The 20,300-nt window shown below is 42.2% G+C and overlaps 1 protein-coding gene across 7 annotated transcripts in view; it reads left to right on the top strand.

The window, feature by feature from the left end:
• The window catches only part of LOC133460030 (rap guanine nucleotide exchange factor 6-like), a 146,068-nt gene that overhangs the window by 117,540 nt on the left and 8,228 nt on the right, over positions 1-20,300 (top strand). For 5 of the 7 annotated variants that reach the window (XM_061740507.1, XM_061740508.1, XM_061740504.1 and 2 more), the window contains 11 exons: positions 1,010-1,250; positions 3,780-3,947; positions 4,059-4,274; positions 10,195-10,406; positions 10,916-11,039; positions 12,260-12,283; positions 13,907-14,127; positions 14,456-14,629; positions 16,464-16,610; positions 16,709-16,828; positions 18,355-18,613. In XM_061740507.1, the coding sequence (XP_061596491.1) occupies positions 1,010-1,250; positions 3,780-3,947; positions 4,059-4,274; positions 10,195-10,406; positions 10,916-11,039; positions 12,260-12,283; positions 13,907-14,127; positions 14,456-14,629; positions 16,464-16,610; positions 16,709-16,828; positions 18,355-18,613 (1,906 nt within the window). The remainder of the gene's footprint in view (positions 1-1,009; positions 1,251-3,779; positions 3,948-4,058; positions 4,275-10,194; positions 10,407-10,915; positions 11,040-12,259; positions 12,284-13,906; positions 14,128-14,455; positions 14,630-16,463; positions 16,611-16,708; positions 16,829-18,354; positions 18,614-20,300) is intronic. The other 2 variants (XM_061740509.1, XM_061740510.1) reach the window with 1 other exon arrangement.

Raw genomic sequence — 20,300 nt, forward strand, 5'->3', positions numbered from 1 at the left:
CATGTCCCCAGCGCCAGAAATAGCTTTTTAGTATAATAACAAACATGGTTATGGTTGTAAGTGTGATGTACACAGAGTACAAAATTAAAATCTGCTGAAGGGAAATTGTGGATAAACTTTGGTAGAAGCATAGAAATAAAGGGGGCTCGGTTAGCAGGCAGCTGCCATTTCTAATTACTGTGCTGTGGAAGATGTGTTGTTCTGCACCAACACCGCCTACTTTCAAGGTGCACGAAGACCTCAGAGCTGATACAACCTGATACAACACTTTCTGCATATAAAATTACGTTATTGTTAGCCTGCTTTCAGCATGACGGTTATCGAGGGTATAAACCAGGATTTATGGCGTTAATGGTATACTTAACCCCTAAAAGGGTTTTTAAACTCTTTCAATTCAGAATAAATGTATACATATTATATAAGTAAAGTCATATTTAAGATCAGTTTGTATTATAACAACTTATTTTTTCATTAAATAATGCATTTTAACCAGAAAATGCAGTCAAAATCAGCTGTTGTTATCAACAGTTGGACCTACACTTTTGGATCCTCTATATCTTCCTCTCTGCAACATTTTAGGGATATTTGTTTTATACTTATACACTTTGCTGAAGGATCATCTCCTCCTCCTCCTTAATGCATCTGCAGCTGAGCTTTTTTCACTAACAAGTAGGAAGATACTAAAAAAAAATCTAGTTAATAATATTTACCAACCATTTTCGGGAACACTGTTGGGTTCATGAGTCTCGGATCCACAGTTGAGACGTTCGTCTCGTGAGCAACACAGTAAAGCTGTTTAGACGGGGGCACGAGTCTTGTCTACTGATGAAATAATGACATTTGCTTTACTTTAACTCTTCTTAACACATATTCAAACAGAAACAATTCTTAAAGAATTATATTATGGTGAAAAAAGCTGGATTAAATAAGCTATTTTTGCATTATTGAGATTTTTACAGCGTTCACTTGTTAATTATCTCTCCTGTCCTTCCTCCGTCTTCCCCCCTAGACATCCCAGACCAGGTCATCCGGGTGTTCAAAGCGGATCAGCAGAGCTGCTACATCATCATCAGCAAGGACACGACTGCCAAGGATGTCGTCGCCCACACCGTCAATGAGTTCGGCCTGCTCGCAGCGCCTGAAACCTACTCTTTGTGTGAGGTATCGGTCAGCCCCGAGGGAGTCATAAAACAGCGACGCCTGCCCGACCAGCTTTCTAAACTGGCTGATCGGATTCAGCTCAACGGCAGGTGAGCAACGTGAATATTACACTTGTGTCTGATATCATATTTTGCAATAAAGGCGAGAAGCTTGTCATCTTGTACTTTATAACCATGTAAATCAGTGGCTGTAAGCAGATTTTGTTTCCCAATTTGAGCTGAATGTTGGTATACTTTTGAGTATTTCACTTACAGTTCAGACAGGGACACCTCAACGCGGTTTCACGGTCAGGAAAGCGCATTTGTTCAGAAACAAAGGCACTTAAATCTGATCCAGAGTGGAGAATTTTGGCCGAAAATCAGCTGGAAGTGGAACACAGATAGTGAAACTTTATATAGACCCTTGTTGCGTTTTTAAAGCTTGAATGACTAAAGTAAGGCCGCGACCCGTAGCGTCTGGGTTCAAACAGAGACACGAGTCTCACAAGCCTACGTGTTTTATGCATCTGTGACTTTACAGCTCTCTTCTAAAAGCAAATGTCATCCGTATCCCTTACAGAGCTGACTCCAAACATTGTACCGCGTGCTTAAGTTCAGCTCTGTCGGGAAGTCCATCGTGTCCAGCACATTTACAACCCTCTGAATGCTTACCTCACATCTGAAAAGCAGGCAGAAATTCAAAATGGCATGCAACAGCTGTGTGGTTGGAACTTATTTTTCGAGAGTGGAGCTGAAATGTGAATCATGACGGTCAGCACATGTAGCTCACACAACCACGCTGTTGGACAGTTTAATCCTATCAAGCCAAGACTTCTTTTCTTCACTCTGTTATCTGTATTTACATTTGCGCATGTATTTCCTTTTATCTTAGCTTTTCTATCTTGTTGCAAGACGCTTTCCCTGATGAAAGTTAGCAGGACATGGAGGAAAACTGGACTGCAGCTCCAGAGTCTTGACTCCTCCATCAGCTTTTCAGTCCTCTCCCTCTCTCCTCTCCTCTCCTCTGGTGCCTCATCGGTCCCCTCCCTACTAGGCTGGCATGAATTTTTCATCCTCTGTCAGGGGCGGAGGCCTCTCTAGACAACATGGCATCTCTGGAATTATTCATGCACACGCTCACATGTACACAAGCGCATACAAATGTATTGATACAGTCACCTTCTTCTCTAAACAGTCATGCATATGCAGTCGTTCATAAAGGGCTTGCTCACAATTGTTGAAATATGTACATAAACTGAGCATCCATATCTAGCTGCCCTTCAAACTCAGAGTCACGTTGGCTCATGTGGAGGATGGCAAATTGACAGTATTTTTGACATGCGTGCAGGCTCTCGTGCACTGTCACGTGGATGTGTAGTGTATTCAACTCCCTAGTCAGAAGCATTTGGGTGATATATTTCTTCCTCTGTGTATCCGTGCTCTCGTGGTGATTGACAGAGCGTGTTAGAGGAGGGGGGGCGCAGGGCGAGCCAGTAGCAGTCCTTGTTCACGCTGCCATATTTCACTAACATACAGCTCACGCTGCCAACAGCTCGGCTCCAGTAGCTTTGATTCACACTGTAGTGGCAATTTGTCTATATTAAATTTAGACTCCTCACATCTTGTCTGTTGTCCTCACTTCTTTTCTTTATTTAGTTTTTTTTCTTTCTCACTCTATGACCCCTCACTGTCTGGCCTCTCTTTTCCTTTTCTCTTCATCTGATTACTCCTCTCCTCTTGTCATCACTCCTCCTTCAGTCCCGGTCTTGTTTCATATGCCCTTATCTTTTCCGCTGTCCTCGTCTTCCCCGGCGAGTTACAGAAACACCTTTATCTTCCCTTATCACTTTCGCTGCTCTTTATTGAATCTACAAACATTGTAAAAGTCATGAAATGTCTAATACGTGATTTCATGTACAAGTAAAGTTGTTTTCTTTTATTTCCTCTCGTGGCTTGTAGAAAACCTGACCGTGTTTTTATGTTTTGTCTGGAATGTTAATTGGGCTTGATCACGTCACAACCCGCGGTTTCTCTTCTGGCAACGTGAATGCAGAAGTTGGAGCTGCACACATGCCAGCAGCCTCTCCTGAGGATTGCCCGCTCTGGGCCTGAGGTTCTGCGTGCTCAGATGACCACACTGCAGCTCCAGAAGAGTGGAAATGGTTGGGTTAGATTTATAAACATGGAAGCACAGAATGAGGCAATGGTGGTCTAATGTTGAGAGTTTTCCCAGAAAACTCGAGGAGATCAAGTTGCTCAGATGCCATTTTCTTCTCCTCTGTTTTGCTGCGAGCTTCCCTCTCTCCTCGTTCTTCCCTTCATGGCAAAATATTACTATGATCTATTTAAAGTGAAAAGCAATGTTATGAGAGCATTCAAGGCAGTTATTTATCTTTCTTTCTGCTTGCTAAGACAGAATATTTTCATTACAGCAGATATTTTTACCTGCTGTGCTAAAAATACATGAGAAGATGTTTTAATTTATTTTAGATCAAGTATATCTTGTACCCTGTTCTGTCACTCTGGCTCTTATAATTCAAGCATGACTGCCTTTTTTTTTTTTGTTCTGACTGTGTACCGAGAGAGTTATTTCTGACAACACCAATGCTCATCCCACCATTTTATGCCTCCTCCCTGAAGGTATTACCTGAAGAACAACATGGAGACGGAGACGTTATGTTCAGACGAGGACGCCCAGGATCTCCTCAGAGAGAGTCAGATCTCTCTGCTGCAGCTCAGCACCATGGAAGTCGCTGCCCAGCTCTCCATGAGGGACTTCGAGCTCTTCAGGAACATCGAATCCACAGAGTAATTGAGATTTGGACATTTTATTTAATTCATATGATTTTGCTAAACTGAATAGGTTCTACTTTTTCTTTTTTTTTTTTTTAACCTTAATTTCTGCGTTGTGTCTCTCAGGTATGTGGATGACTTGTTTAAGCTCGACTCCGCCGCTGGAAGTAGAAACCTGAAACAGTTTGAGGAGGTGATAAACCAGGAGACCTTCTGGGTCGCCACAGAGATCCTAAAGGAGCCCAACACCCTGAAGAGGATGAAGATCATTAAGCACTTCATCAAGATCGCCCTGCACTGCAAAGAGTGCAAGAACTTCAACTCCATGTTTGCTATCATCAGGTAGGATGGGTGCAGAAGGTGTGTGTGTGTGTGTGTGTGTGTGTGTGTGTGTGTGTGTGTGTGTGTGTGTGTGTGTGTGTGTGTGTGTGTGTGTGTGTGTGTGTGTGTGTGTGTGTGTGTGTGTGTGTGTGTGTGTGTGTGTGTGTGTGTGTGTGTGTGTGTGTGTGTGTGTGTGTGTGTGTGTGTGTGTGTGTGTGTGTGTGTGTGTGTGTGTGTGTGTGTGTGTGTGTGTTTATGAGGCGATGGCACATTCTTTCATTATTTTTCCTTTTATCTTTTAAATCGGCTCCGGTTTTTACAGACCACACGAAGTCTGCCTCTGTAATCTTCCAGCATTTAAACAAGTCCCATAACAGCAGTCACGCACATTATTTATGGAGATTATAGAGTCCCTGTGGTTTCTGTGGTTTGGCTTTGGATGGCTGTTTGGTCTGGAGGTGATAATGCGGTCCTTTTCATGAAATAACACACAAAAAAACATGAATATTGAAATGAAAAGTTGGAGATCTGTTCGTCATTCCACACAAGATATTCCAGGAATACCCAGCTAGAACGACAGCCTGTTCCTCACCGGCTCCTCCAGTGCAATAGTATTATTTCAAATAAATAGTTAAAGAAACTACAAGCTACTTAAAGTGACCTTCTTAATAAACATCCACACTGAGCTGTACACTTCCAATTTTGTATTTAGATAAGATAAGATAAGATAAGATAAGATAAACCTTTAATAGTCCCACAGAGGGGAGCAATTCCTAAATAATATTTTTTTAATTAGGTGAGTTCATGTATTTTTTTAAATTATTTTTTTGGTTTGTATAAAATGTTTTTGTCCCCTTTGCTGATTATCGGGTTGTGCAAAGGTCTCAGAAATTTGTGTATCAAATATGATACACCTGCTATTGAGGGGTTAAGCTCATTTAAGTCTGAAAAGTCAGGTGTGGGAGGAAGGAGTTCATCATCATATAGTTGTCCAATAATTATCTGTTTGTGTCAAAAATGTAATACACTGAGACAAAATACATTTAAAAAAAAAAAAAAGGCACATGCTCCTTTCTTGCCTCAGAATCCAATCAAAAAGCAGGGGCCACCTCAGGGGCTTTCACAATTTCATCTTCTAATTTCCCTCCGGAGCCCAGAAGGCATCAAGACTGTTGTCTGCTTCATAATCTGGAAAGTAGTGGGGCAGCTTAGCTAGAAATTCCATAACCATTGTGCATTTTGTGATAAAAGCATCAAATTTGGTACACTTGTAGCCAAAAGCATAATGAAAAAAATTTGATATGGAGCCATCATGGATTTTCATTATGGCGCCCATTTTTCAAGATGGCCGCCGGTGACCACTGTTTTAGATACAATTTCATATAAACAATGGATAACATGTGATAGAAACATCAAATTTGGTACAGTTATGGCCAAAAACATGAAGAACAAAATAAAGATATGCAGCCATCATGAATTTTCAATATGGCTGCTATTTTTCAAAATGGCCGCCATTGACAACTGTTTTTAGGTCAATTTTCATCTTAAAAATTGACATAATGTGATATTGAGGCTTTAAATTGAATTTATCTACTATGCATAGCACTTGGGAACTATCGTTAAGATAATACATTTTTCAAGAAGGCGGCCAAGATGGCAGCCAACTACCTGTTGCAATATAGCTGCATATACTCGTCTGATTTGAGTTATCTTTGAGTCGATTCACTTTTTTTGGGGGGTGAAGTTCAAATTATGAACTTCACTATTCCTCAGAAGCTACAATTCAATACTCAAAATATGTCATGACAATATATTTTTCAAGATGGCGGCCATGCCAGTAGCCTATCAAAATTGTAGTTGCATTACAATTGCATTTATCAGATTTGGATATCTGTTAGAGTTAGGGTTAGAGTTCGGGGATTGTGTGTAGAGTTGTGTCCATTCACATTTCTATGAAATAAAATTGCACAAAATAGTTGGCTGTGGGCCTCACTGACAACCCCTCAGCACTGCTGTGTTGGATGGTAGCAGGACCAGAAGTTTCCCGAACCATACAGGAGTTTGAGACTAGCTCCAAGAAACCAGGAAGACCAGATGACACACGTCACCATGATCAAACAACAAGTGTCCAAGTTGCATTCATCAAGGATGTACGCTCTCTGGTCAGCGCAGTGGAACACCTTGGAAACCCCTTTGAAGAGGAAAGCAAGGACCTCATTGCAAAAGAAATTGCTGGGCCTTCAGCTGTTGAGACAGTCAGCAAGGTGAAGCAGACAAGACAGCACCAGTTTGAAGCTTTTACTAGAGAGTGTCTTGTGAAAAGAACAAAGCCAATAGATGATCCCATACCAAGGAATAAGCTGATGGTGTTTGGGACTTCACCTGTGAGGAGAGTATCAAAAGACAAGCAGAAATTGGTCTCTCTCAAACAAGACATGCAGCTCTTTTCAAGGCTCTTCATTGCTTACCAGACCAGAGATGGAAACCTTCATGAGTTCTTCAGACACGAGAACCAGCCATGTCCCCCAGCACTATATAAAGGGGGAGGCATTCGCTTCGGAATGAAGAGTGATCTTCTTTCATGCCTGGAAGCTGTTCATAGTGCATATCTGCTGGCATCTGATGGCCCCAAGGTTACCTGCACTATTGTAGATGGGGCAGCCATTATCCAGATGCTCAAATGAGTACACCCAAGAGATCTTCATTCCATATCTCAACAGAAAACTTGGACATGTGACCAGGCTTGATTTAGTGTGGGACCGCTACTTGTAGTCCTTGAAAGCTGCTACAAGAGCAAAGCGTGGAGAAGGGGTGCAGAGACGTGTGGTAGACTCTGCACCCATTCCCAGGAACTGGCAAAGCTTTCTCAGAGTTGACAACAATAAGACTTACTCTCAGATGCTCTGCTCAGGGAGTTTGTTGCTGGACAACAAACAGCTTGTTGTCACAAATGATGTAGATGTCCTCAGCAAGCCACCACTTCAGGATCTTTCTTCAATTGCTCCATGTACACATGAGGAAGCTGATAGTTGCATGTTATTACATGTGGCCAACGCAGCAAGAAATGGCCATCAGAAAATCATGATACAAACTGTTGATACTGATGTTGTAGTGCTGGCTGTCCCATGAAATAGCAGAAGGGCTGGGGCCTGAGAAGGCACGTGCACTTCCAGTGTTCCATGCATTGACGGGCTATGACACTGTATCCAGCTTTGCTGGCCATGGGAAGAAGACTGCATGGGCTGTATGGACTGTCTTTCCAGAGCTTACACATGCCCTGTTAAAACTATCTTCTGCCCCAGATGACATACCACAGGAGGTAATGGCTACGATCGAGAGGTTTGTTATACTGCTCTATTACCGAACCAGCCCATGCACAGAAATAGACACGGCAAGGAGGAAGTTATTTGTGAAGAGGCACAATGTGCTGTCAATCCCACCAACAAAGGCTGCCCTAGAGGAACATGTGAAGAGAGCAGCTTACCAAGGAGGGCATGTGTGGGGCCAGATGCTGGTGTCTACACCAGAGCTACCTTCACCATGTAGATGGGGCTGGTCTAAGACATCTGAGGGCTACTATGCACCGTTCTGGACATGCCTACCAGATGCTGGCCAATGCAGCTATGAACTTGTCTCCTGCCAATGTAAGAAGGGTTGTGTTAGGCGGTGCAAGTGCAAAAAAGCTGCTTTAAAGTGCACAGCTCTCTGTTACTGTGAAGGGGAGTGCTGAATAGACTTTCCCGCGCTGGACCTAGTTAGACAGTATTGCATATTTTGAGTCTTGATTTGCAGCTTCTGAGCAATTCTGAAGTTCATAAATTTGAATTCAGAATCATAAAAAAAAAAGAAAAAGAAAAAAAAATCTCATTCAGAATCATAAAAAAAGAAAAAGAAAAAAAAATCTCCTCCTTGAGCTACCACCTTATCGTGGTGGAGGCGTGTCTCAATGATCCTAGGAGCTATGTTGTCGGGGCTTTATGCCCCTGGTAGGGTCTCCCAAGGCAAACAGGTCCTAGGTGAGGGTCCAGACAAAGAGTGGCTCAAGAAGTCCCCTATAATGAATACAACATGGTAGATCAATTCAACTTATATTCTCAATATCACATTATATCCATCATAAATATGAAAATGTATCTAATGCAGCCATCTCATGATGGCTGCATATCTTTATTTTGTTCTTCATGTTTTTGGCCATAACTGTACCATATTTGATGTTTCTATCACATTTTATCCATTGTTTATATGAAATTGTATCTAAAACAGTGGTCACCGGTGGCCATCTTGAAAAATGGGCGCCAAATTGAAAATCCATGATGGCTCCATATCTAATTTTTTTCTACATGTCTTTGGCTATAAGTCTACCAAATTTGACACTTTTATCACAAAATGCACAATGGTTTTGGTTATCTGCACCACTAAAGTACTTTAGCCGGCGGAATAATTTCTGCTCCCTTCTTATTTCTCGTTGTAAAATACATTCAGTTTTCTTCCAACTCTGTACATCCAGATGTGAGTGTTCAGCTCTTACACCTGGTTTATCTAAATAATGACAGCTAATTAAAAATATCCTTTCGCTGCCGCTGCTGTATACTGACACAAAAAAACATCTCCATTTCTTTTTTTTTTTAGTGTTTTAGTTTTGTACTACAGTTCATATAATCTCCCTTTCGTACAACTGCTGGTGTCTCTTCTTCAGTAGGGAGCTCGTCCACTTGTTATGCTGGACAGAGCTTGTGTTCACTTCCAGATGAAGGGGCTCAGCAGTATGGTGATCCTTTGTTGACTGCTGTAAGGAGGGACTTGAGAGCAGTAGTGTCTGACCTCCACGTCCCTCCTACACTCCTTTTCACAGCAGGATGTGCATGGCACATATGGCTCTCTGATGCATAGCCTGCCAGGCGACAGGAGCACAGCTGCTGCTGCAGTTGGAGCGTCTATGAGAAACATGACATGAGAAGTCTGTATATAGTGCTGAAATAAAGTGAAAACTAAGCCAAGCTCAGCAGGTTTCAGAGCTGTTTCTGCAAACAGTTTACTGTGTGATTTAGGGCTGGGCGATATATCGAGATTTTAATATATATCGATATATTTTCAAACACGATATGGTACGAGACAATATCGTTTATATCGATTTAAAAAAAAATAATAATAATAATTTTTTTTTTTTTTTTTTTTTACATTTTTTTTTTTTAATGATTTTGATATAGCTTATTTTGTGACAAATTGACTTCAATGTTTTTTTTGAGATTTGCACAAATGTTTTGTTATTTGCAACTGTCAACCTCAGTGGAAAAGTCTGCCTGTTACTGTCTACATTGTATTAATTGCACAGTGTATTTTAATTTAATTGTTATGCAGGAAAGGGATATTTGTTTTATTTTATTCAAGAAGCATTTTTATTCTATATATGCAGGCAGTTTATTTTTATTTCATTTGTTTTATACATTTTGATATTGTGCAGATCTCTGATAATAAATGAACCTGTGTGACATTTGGCACGAGGCTTTGGATTAAAACTGACTGTTTTTTTAAGGGTTTGCCTCAGAAAAAAATGAAGCTAACAGAGATGCTATGCTATAATGCTTTGGGGGAAACCCCAATTAAGGCACAGAAAAAATATCAAGATATATATCGAGTATCGCCATTTAGCTAGAAAATATCGAGATATGACTTTTGGTCCATATCGCCCAGCCCTAGTGTGAATGAGCTACATGAGTCTGCTCGGTTTATATGGCCTTGGTGTGTTTTTGGAGGATAAATTATAAATTGTAGCATTGGTGTTAGGCATACATGCTAAAACTAAACTCTTCTTTCCTCTCCATGCTTGTTTCCATTTACCCGCTCCTCATTTTCTTTCCTCTCATTTTCCCACCATAACCCATTTATCTTCTGTGCCCCTCTTCTCCCTGCCCTCCTTGCATCGCTTCCTTCTCTCGCACAGCGGGCTGAACTTGGCACCGGTGGCTCGACTGAGGAACTCGTGGGAGAAATTGCCCAGTAAGTACGAGAAGCTGTTCGGGGACCTGCAGGACGTCTTCGACCCATCCAGGAACATGGCCAAGTATCGCAATGTGCTGAGCAGCCAGAGCATGCAGCCACCCATCATCCCACTGTTCCCCGTGGTGAAGAAGGACCTCACGTTCTTACACGAAGGTAGAGGATCTCTCATGCACTGTCCTTTAACTTGTCTTAAATAAGCTGTTAGAGAGTTAAAGTTCAGTTTCTTTTGTTCACTTCACTGTTGCCTGCTTCCTCTGCGTATTTGTGAATGTCAGACTAAACTAACTTACTTCTGCTAAAGGATTGCTCCTCCTCCGTTTTAACAAAAGTTACCCAAACAGACTTCTCCTTAAAGACCTTGTCTACATAAAACAGATTGATGACCTTGTTGGGACTGAAACACAAAACTTCCCTATTTGTGCAAGGTGCAAAAAAAAAGAAAACTTACACTTCCCTGGGTGATTAAATATTAAAGAAAAGACATTGATCTCCAGCAGGAATGACAAATAGAAAGACCAGGAAAAGGAAAAAAAACGTATTTTCTCTTTGAAGAATGTTGTTGCAAAATGCACCAGAATATTAATCATTTATACGACGTTAGCTGCTAACTGTGTGCTTGTTGTGTCTGCCTTGTGTTTATGCATGCCATTCTGTCCTCTCAGGCAACGACTCCAACGTTGACGGTCTCATAAACTTTGAGAAGCTGAGGATGATCGCTAAAGAGATCAGGCACGTAGTGCGGATGACCTCGGCCAACATGGACCCCGCCCTCATGTTCAGACAGAGGTTCGTGGTCGCGATTCACACAGAGACTCGCGATAACTTTTGTTTCATATTTTACGAGGAAAGGGATTACTGTAAGTTTGCGTAGTGTGATTATCTCCTGTTACCTTTTAAATGACCAACCAAGGTGGTGTAGCAAAGCAGTTCAGGCTTCCTCTGAGCTTCCTCTGTCTTTTACCTCTTCTTGTTTCCCATCAGACAGACAGGATTAAAACTTCTCAGACAAAGAATGCAAACTTTGCATTATTCTAATTTATGTCAGTATTCAAGATCTTTTTGGGAAGAAATGGGAACTTTGTGCTACAGATTGAAGACCAAAAAAACATCATTCAGAAACGAGGTGAAAAGCCAGGCAATGTGATGGTATCAGTTCTCCCACCAGAAGGGTTTTCTTTTTTATAAGCAGTATCAGAGCAACATTTGCATACCTGCTCCCGAGAGGAAGTGGAGATGTGTGGAGATGTTTATTAACAAAAAAATGGAACAAGTTGCTGAAATACAAAAAAAATAAAAGTTAAAATCACCTGTTTTTCTTTTAAGCTTTTTATTTTCCCGTTGTAATGAAGAGTTTTGGTTATAAATGTACCTCTGAAGACGGCAAATGTTGGCAAAAAGGGAACCACACCTATCATACCCCCACAAGACAACCTAGATCCCTCACCAGAGGCATCAGGTGCTCCCGTGACGACTGGTCCCATCAATCCCCATTCACTTCCTGCCTGGTTCATGGCTCTCTGTGTTTCAGTTGCGTTCCTTCGCCAGATTGAAACCACCTGAGAACACAAGACATGGATTGAATGGAACTGGAGGTGGAATTGATGCCAGCTGCAGTGTGTGTAGTTGCATCACTCAGTTTTGTGCGTCTCTCACAGTCTGTCACTGCTGCAGTGCATGACTGCCCCCTGCAGACACTCCCTTCACAGTACAAGATCCAGAGATCTTAGACGAACGCTTCCACTTAAATACGTACATTCTTGGTATCAAATAATTTCACATAAAAATCTGAAACTCAACAGCTGTTGTTTATATTTCAAGACACAAACAAGACCATAACACTTTAGGTCCATATGGGGAGATGTCCCATGTCTGCTGTCCTCCCATCTCCCAAATCATTTCCTGTTTGTCTGTGGTGGCATGAACTCCACATAGTCTTGTCTCCTCCTTGCCCAGTCCTTGAACTTGTCCTTAAGTCACACTTCAATCTTCACACCTCTTGCTTGCAGGAAGAAGAGGTGGAAAAGTTTAGGGTAAGTTTGTCCCAGTTACCCGTTTCACCCCGTTTCTGCCTGGACCAGCAGAAACTCTGTCCACCCTGCATCCCCACTGCCATAAGCTCTGCATGTCTCCCCTTACCATATCCCGGATTTGTCTGCCTGTGCTTCCGTGTGATTAACCCTTTCATTTGCAGTGCCCATTTAAACAAACCATACAGATGTTCATCATTGACCCATTACCTGTCTGCCATGTTCATAAGAGTGTGTATTTGAGTCATATAGTAGCTTGAAGTAAAGCTTCTTTATGGAGTAATTCAACTGCAGGAGCTGATTTCAAATTATTGTCCTGAAAATAATGCAAAGCCATCCTGTGCAGGAGCCATGAATGAGAAGGTGCATGAACCAAACCTTAACAGTTCTTCCCCCAAGGTCCATTTATCCTTTCTGGGAGCTTTTTGTCGAACGATATAATGGTCTTCATAAGCAGATGGAAGTAACCTGTTACAAACCGACCGCTTGGGTTTAAAGTGAGCTGAGCTCATTGTAGATACTGACGTGAATAAGCTGCAGGCTTAATCAAAAAAGAATTAGAATCATTTGCATCCATCCGGTTGAGAAACCTGTCAAAACGGACTGCAAAAAAACAAAAAGGCCATTAACTGTGATCCATGACGGATGGATCACAGTTTGCCAGGTTATTCAGAACTTACACACATTTAAAAACCACTTCACATACACACACAAGGAAGCTTTCAGTTATGGCATATGATGCAGATTACCATGTCTTTGCGTTTGCAGAAAGCGTTTCTGGTTTTTATTGTATACGGGTGAACATGGCCGAGGAGGGCCTGTGCTCGAGCTTTGGGGAAAAAAAAAACATTTGTTATTTTAAGACAAAAGAAAACACAAGAATTCTAAGAATATTATATATCACTGTGACTGGAAAGAAAGAGAACAATGCCATCTGCTAATGAAACATGTAACGTGATTGAAAACTTCTGGAGAACGACTAAATAGACCTCTGGGGAGGATGTGTTGCTTTTTCAATAAGTCAGACAGGACGTCTCAGCTGTACTGTGGTCTTTGTTGGACGGGGTCTGCTGCAAAGAGTCAAAGTAAAAAAAAAAAAGTACAAAAAGTATTTGCAGATACTATTTGACTCAGGTTTGGCGTGTCCACATATCTGCATCCTGGCATAATATTCCCCATGTTGAATATTGTGCGTCCGTCGTTTCCTAACCCTTTTTGCCTCCATCTGACAGAACTTCCTGCTGCTCTGTCCTGTGACAGCATGGCACATTAGGGAGTGCTCCTCCCCTCCCAGTTGCATGGTCCCGTTTTAAAGTCCTGTGCTCCAAAGCAAAGCAGATGTACAGATGTTACAGTAAAAGTGAAATTAGATTGAAAACAGTTGCCTTTCTTGATTTTATATTATACAACTAACTGACATGTATCTTTTTATTTTTTTCCTCTCTCAATCCACCGCTTTATCTGATTCATGCATTTCTTCTCTTCCTTATCTTCCTCCATCCAATTTGATGACTTCACTCTCCTCAATATTGCTCCTCTTCCAACCTCTCTGCATCCTCATGGTCCTTCTGCCTCCACCTCCTTTCCTCTTGCTCTTCCATCCCTCCTCCTCCTCCCCCTCATCAGGTCTTTGAGTCAGGGCAGCACCAACTCCAATATGCTGGATGTGCAGGGCGGAGCTCACAAGAAGCGAGTGCGTCGCAGCTCTCTCCTCAACGCCAAGAAGTTGTATGAAGACGCTCAGATGGCCAGAAAGGTGAAGCAGTACCTGTCCAACCTAACGGTGGAGACGGACGAAGAGAAACACCAGATCATGTCCCTGCAGTGCGAGCAGTCTCACAGCGCCCGTAAGTAGCAGACACTCCGACCGTTTCTTACCTTTGATCTTCACCTGGTAAGCTGCGTCTTTGCGACTCTCCTGCAGAAAATGCATGGAGAAAGGAGGAGTCGGCTTACAGAAGCTGCTCTCGCTTCCTCGTGTAACACGTCTCACTGCTCAGCTGCAGCTGATAAAAGAGTCTTTGATCCTAGTCATTTTATTATCAGAGTTGTAGATGAGGGAGGAACCTTATCATTTAACATACGTTGAAATGATCATTTGAACCGAGCACTTAGAGAAGAATCGGTGTGGAAGGTAACATCATCTAAAGTTACATGTCCTGCCTTCGGTTGCAGCGGGGAAGAACTTGAGCGAACGGCGATCCACCAAGTCGGACATGTCGCCAGTGTCTCTGCGATCAGCTCTGCCCTCTGGGAAAGCGCAGAACAGGGTGTCGCAAGTCCTCCAGGTCCAGGTGCCGCTGAATCCTCTGCGGAAGAAGAGTAACGCCAAAGACATAGGAGTCTCTAGTGAGTACACCTGACTCACTGCCATCATGTTCATTTGAAGGTGCCTTTTCATCCGTTGTAATTGTTGGAGAATAAAGCTAAAGCATTATCTTTTAATGGGCACCAGTCAGTTTTATATATTGAAAAAAGCCCACTACAAGTACCGTATTTTCCGCACTATAAGGCGCACCGCATTATAAGGCACACCTTCAATGAATGACGTATTTTAAAACTTTTTCCATATATAAGGTGCACCGCATTATAAGGCGCACTAAATATATGGTAAAATACTAAATTCTATAGTGGCTGGGGTTGAGTTACGTATCTACCTGATGGAGCTGCGCTACAGGAAATGCTACAAAATCCTACAGCAAATCCCCCCCAAAAAAAAAAGAAGAAGAAAAGTACCGTATGTCAAACTTTATTAACAAAATAAAAACCAGCTTTGCTCCGTCTCGTCAAAGTCGCCATTATGCGAGTCAGTGTCGCTGCTGTTGTCTTGAACATCTGTGACGATTCCTGACGTTTTTAGCGCCATTAATTTGGTTCCTACTAGGGGTGTAACGATACACTAATCTCACGATACGGTACGATACACGATATTGAGGTCACGATAACGATACGATATTATAGCAGTATTTTTTTAACAACCTTGAATGAGGAACATATGACTGGAAAAAATTGTCTTTTATTTGAAAGACACAAAATACAAAACAATGCTGTGCGTTTGCCCTATTGTTACAGTTTGTAATGCTTTATAACTGTTTAAGTTTGAAAGAGAAAGCCAGGCCGACCATTTTCCACAAACTGAACTAAAAGTAAATGTCAGGTTTGCATTATGCATCTTCAGTTTCATACAAGTACAAATATTTTGCCACAAACTGAATAGTTTCTCTTATGTATGATTTGACTTTTTTCTTTTCCAGAAATTTAACAACTAAAATTAAATAAATAAATAAAAGTAAATAAATACATACAATTTTACATAATAAAAAAGATTGATTCATGCTCACCTTATAAGTGTAAGAGGAGATTTATTTTTGTTAAGAAGTTTATTTTGGTAATTCAGGGTTCATTATTTTATAAATATATTCTTTATATTCTGATGTAAATCAGGGACTATAATGACACTAGTCAGTTTATCTGTAGTTGTTAATATGTTTTAGATTGGGCCGAGTGATACAGCACTAGGTGCTGTATTGATGTTCTAAAATCCTACGCTGTTGAGCGGACATTAAAGTACACTCGAACTCCAGTAAAGGTTCAGAGCTCAAAACGGGACTAGTTTCTTCTGAGCGGAGTAAGATTTTGGTCCGCGCGGCCGCGGTCGGATGCGCGTTTCTAGTCAACACAATAGATTAATATTAATAATCCAATATCGCAATACACTTTGTCACCTCCACGACACATATTGTGACGTTTTTGTATCGCGAAATTTCGTGGCACGATATATTGTTACACCCCTAGGCGACACCAACTACATTACCCACAATCCCCCTGACTACAGTAACAGAAATTACCGTAATGATCATATATAAGGCGCACTGCATTATTAGGCGCACTGCCGGTTTTTGAGAAAAATTAAAGGCTTTTAGGTGCACGTTATAGTGCGGAAAATACGGTATATATTGTACAAAGCTATAATGTATTTCAACACCTTATGGAGTATTTTTTTTATTTTTTCAGTTAAATTACATGCCAGTGAGAGTTTTGCTAAAACACAAATTCGTAACTGAAACCTCAGGATGAATTATTCAAGCACATGGGGAAAGCTGTTTCATATGTGGTTGAGTTGTGACTCTCAGGTTTGTAATCTTTTTAAAACCTTTTTTGTGTGCTTTTTTCATCCCTTCAGTTTCCAACTCTCCGCAGGTAGTGAAGAAACCTCCAGTTAACTCGTCAGACGACTGGAACAGCAAGAGACCATGTGATGACACCGTTTCCATGGTTTCATCCCTTCACTCCAGCCCCACCGTGTCGCCTCAGGGGTCCCCGCGGAAAGGTACGCAACCGCAGCTTTTTACAGCGAGCTGTGCTCGACTCCACTTGCTTCCCAGCTTTAATGCATCCTCACAAGCCTTTCGTATGACTTTCTTTCAGTGGGAGGTGTGGCAAAGTCTCACAACTCCAGCCAGATGAACTTATCAGGATCTTCATCATCACTGACCAGCGATGCCAGCACAAAGACCGGCACCGTCAGCCTGCGTAGCTACGGAATAGGTGGGGCTCTCCTCCACAAGAGGATCCTACTGATGACCGGGCAGCACAGCCGAGGGAGCAGCAGGGAAAGAGAGACAGAGCTGGAGGAGAGGATGCAGGAAGAGACAGTTCAGAGAGGCTTGTGTTCATCAGAGCAAAGGAGGGGAAGATCCAGGCAGCAGAGCAGTCAGGCCCCCCACATGGATGCAGGGCACGTTTTACAGAGGCCAAGCCCAGGAAGCCCGTTACCGATACGCATGAGAACCCATAGGGGGCGTCCCGTGTTCCACACAGGGTCTCCACTCAGCCCAGCAGGGTTGGGAATCATGAGTGTACCGATTTCTCCCCAAGCCAGTTTCATGACACCCAGGCCCCCAGAGTCACCCATCAGGAAGAGACTGTTGTCACCGTTGAGGGCACTGAGGAACAGGAGTCAGTCCAGGCAGAGACCTCACGAGAGCAGTGAGGGGGAGGCGGGAGAAACCTCCTCCCCTCAGGATGAGACACAAGCAGACGCAGAGCAGAGAGCCAGGAGATCAGTCAGCCCCAACCCCTTCCTGTGGCTGTGCAGAAACAGACACGCAAGGAGAAAGACAGTCTGAGCCACTTAGGGCAAAATGGGTTATAACAGGAAAAACTCTAGTTTATATTGGTTGAGATTCAATCCCTAGATGTGCTGTGTGTGTGTTTTTTGATGTAACTTCATTTTTCAGCACAGAAGCATAACATAAATGAGCCTCAAACCCGCCACGAGTTACAGAAAAGTAATGCCTTATTATTTTCTACGTGAATATTTAAGAGAATTATGAAGCAGATAAAAGAAACTGGCTTTTTGAAGCAGTAACAAGCACTAAAAGACCCAATTCTCTCAGGTTTTACCCATCGCTTTTTTGTTTTTTTTAGTTCTTTTTGCATAATGTAGTTTGTTTATGCTCCACAAAATGTTTCAGTGTTAAGCCAAGAGTTGTATTAACTTTAATGTTTAAATCACAAACAAAGGACTTTTGTCACTGAGATGGTCCTTACTGAGTTAGAAAGTTAGAAATGCACTTTTCTGAGACATCAAACTTGACACTTTATTGTTGTTAACTTTAGGTTGTGGTCCTTTTTGTTTGCACGTGCAGCATTGAGCTCTTTTCTGGTTCTGCAGATTTTTGTGTTATAAAATGTAAACTGTTACTTACAGGATGTCTCGTAATCATTCCCAGCACAGTGTACACAGCTTCAGAGCATGTTCAGCTGCACATAAGTAGTCATAACTTTCAAGTCTTTGCAGTTTCCCAGCTCACCTGCTGCACTGGACAAGTGCTAATGATCAGTAATGACAGGGGTTCATGAAAAAAGGAGTATTCTTGATTAAAGGGTGATTTAAAGTTCAGCTGTCTGTGGGTTTGACTCCAGAAATCATCATAGGAGTGAAGTTCCCTTCATTCATGTTACTGCACTTTGCCTTTCACCTCACATCCTTCACATTTTTACTTCTCCTCCATATTTCAGTCCACATTCTCCCTCCCCTTTTTAACCATCTGAAATTCCCCTCTCTCCAGGTTACGCTCTCCTTCCCGCTGGTAAAGCGGACAACCTGTCGGATTCGAGTCACAGTGAGATTTCGTCCCGCTCCAGCATCTGCTCGGTGGACTCGGTGCCGGCCCCGGGGCTGGACGAGCGTTGCAACAGGACCTGTACTACTGCTCCTACTACTGCCACTGTCCCTCCTGCTGCTGCTGCTACACCCACTGCAGTTCCTGAGAGCGCGGCCGCATCACATGCACACTTAAATGCTGATTACAGGCAGCCCTGCACAAGGTCATTAGTTTCATTTCAGCTCATTTCATGAAGATATTATCTACCTGTTTAATTAATTAACATTGAAAAGAATATTTGAAACTTGACGGTGGACAATTTGCCTTTAAAGAAATAGGTTATCTATTTGCCCTCAAGGTCTTTACACTTCATCATTGAGACGTGTTAAAATATTGTCAGAACGGGGAGACCAGAGATTCGAGGACTGAAATGCTTTCAAGCTGTCAACATGCAAAGTTTCTGCTTTTTTTCCCCTGTAAATGACTACGTTTACATGCAGTCAAAATTCGGGTTATTGCTAATATTCCGGTTACTGAAACATTCGTAATATTCCGTTTACATGCGTGAGCAAACAGGGTTATCCCTGTATACATGGTAATTAATCATTCGGGATATCCCGATCAAACCAGCGACGCACGGAGAACGTGATGACGCAATTCCCGTCATTTCCGCTTCTTCTTCCTGTATCCAAATTCAAAACAAATGCTGCTTCGCGCAACTTTTCGCTCACCTTCTTGTAAATCTTGCTATCCCCCGTACTTTCTACCGCCTACAAATGCCAAAATCTTCATATCCTTCATTAAATTTATGAAATGATTAGTCTCCTCCTCACTCCAAAACTGTGGCGTGGTCTTGCGTTTCTCCGTGTTTATAAGAACTTCCTGGACTCAGATTCCTTGCGAACAGAGCATGCGCAGAAAACAAATTCATGTTCCGTTTGATGGGGATATTCCGTTTGGCGTTTACATGACCGAATATTCGGGTTTTAAAAGGAGTAACCCAGGGGTCATATTCGAGTTTTTAAAAGCCCGAATATGAGCAAATTTGGGTAATTCAAAGGGGTTATTGGTGTTTACATGGCAAATGCATGTGCAAATTCGGGTTAATGCTAATATTCAGGTTTTACTAGGGTTATTGACTGCATGGAAACGCAGTCACTGACTTGTTGCTTCGTTGACGCTCTGGATCCCTGTCAGCTCCTATTACACTCCCACCCGCAGCACAAGTTACATGTTATCAGAGCTGCACCATTTGTAGATGCAGCGGACACACTCGACCGCCGCTCGGTTCGTCTGAAGGACGCTCGAGAACAGAAAAACAATCTGAGCCACTTTCCTCAAATAATTGACAGCAGGTATTTTTCCCCTTCCCCTCCGCGGTGACTCCTGCAGAGATCCACCTCAGACCTCGCCACAGAAATCCATCTGCCGCCATTCGCCATTATTCCCATTTCCTCCCCCTGCTGCATTCCAATTATGTCTTTCTCTTATTAAAAATGGGACAACAGGAAGTCCTGAAAAATACTTTTTATTGGCCTCACAGATTTACTGCCGTGCTCTCTCCCTTTTATCCACGAGCCAGGTGTCAGTTTTCACGCAGAGAGCTTTTTAATCCGGCCGAGTAAACAACACGGCTTTTTATTGTCTCCCGTTTGTTTATAGTTCCTTTGTAATCAGGTTATTCTTTCTCATAAAGAGGAGACCAATATGCCTCCCTATCTGATGTTACCTCAGCAGCCTCGCTGTATAACGCCAATCTGTTCTATGAAATATGGCTCGGTTTCATAGACGGCTGCTCTGTCCTGTAAAATAACGTCAAAGAATCAAGTTGCTGGTTTATAAAACGCTGCCAAGGAGAACGCTTTCTCTCCTTACTTTCCGTCTTTAAGCCAGACGTTGTGATCTATTAT

This window comes from Cololabis saira, chromosome 14, assembly GCF_033807715.1.
Source record: "Cololabis saira isolate AMF1-May2022 chromosome 14, fColSai1.1, whole genome shotgun sequence".
Taxonomy (NCBI): domain Eukaryota; kingdom Metazoa; phylum Chordata; class Actinopteri; order Beloniformes; family Belonidae; genus Cololabis; species Cololabis saira.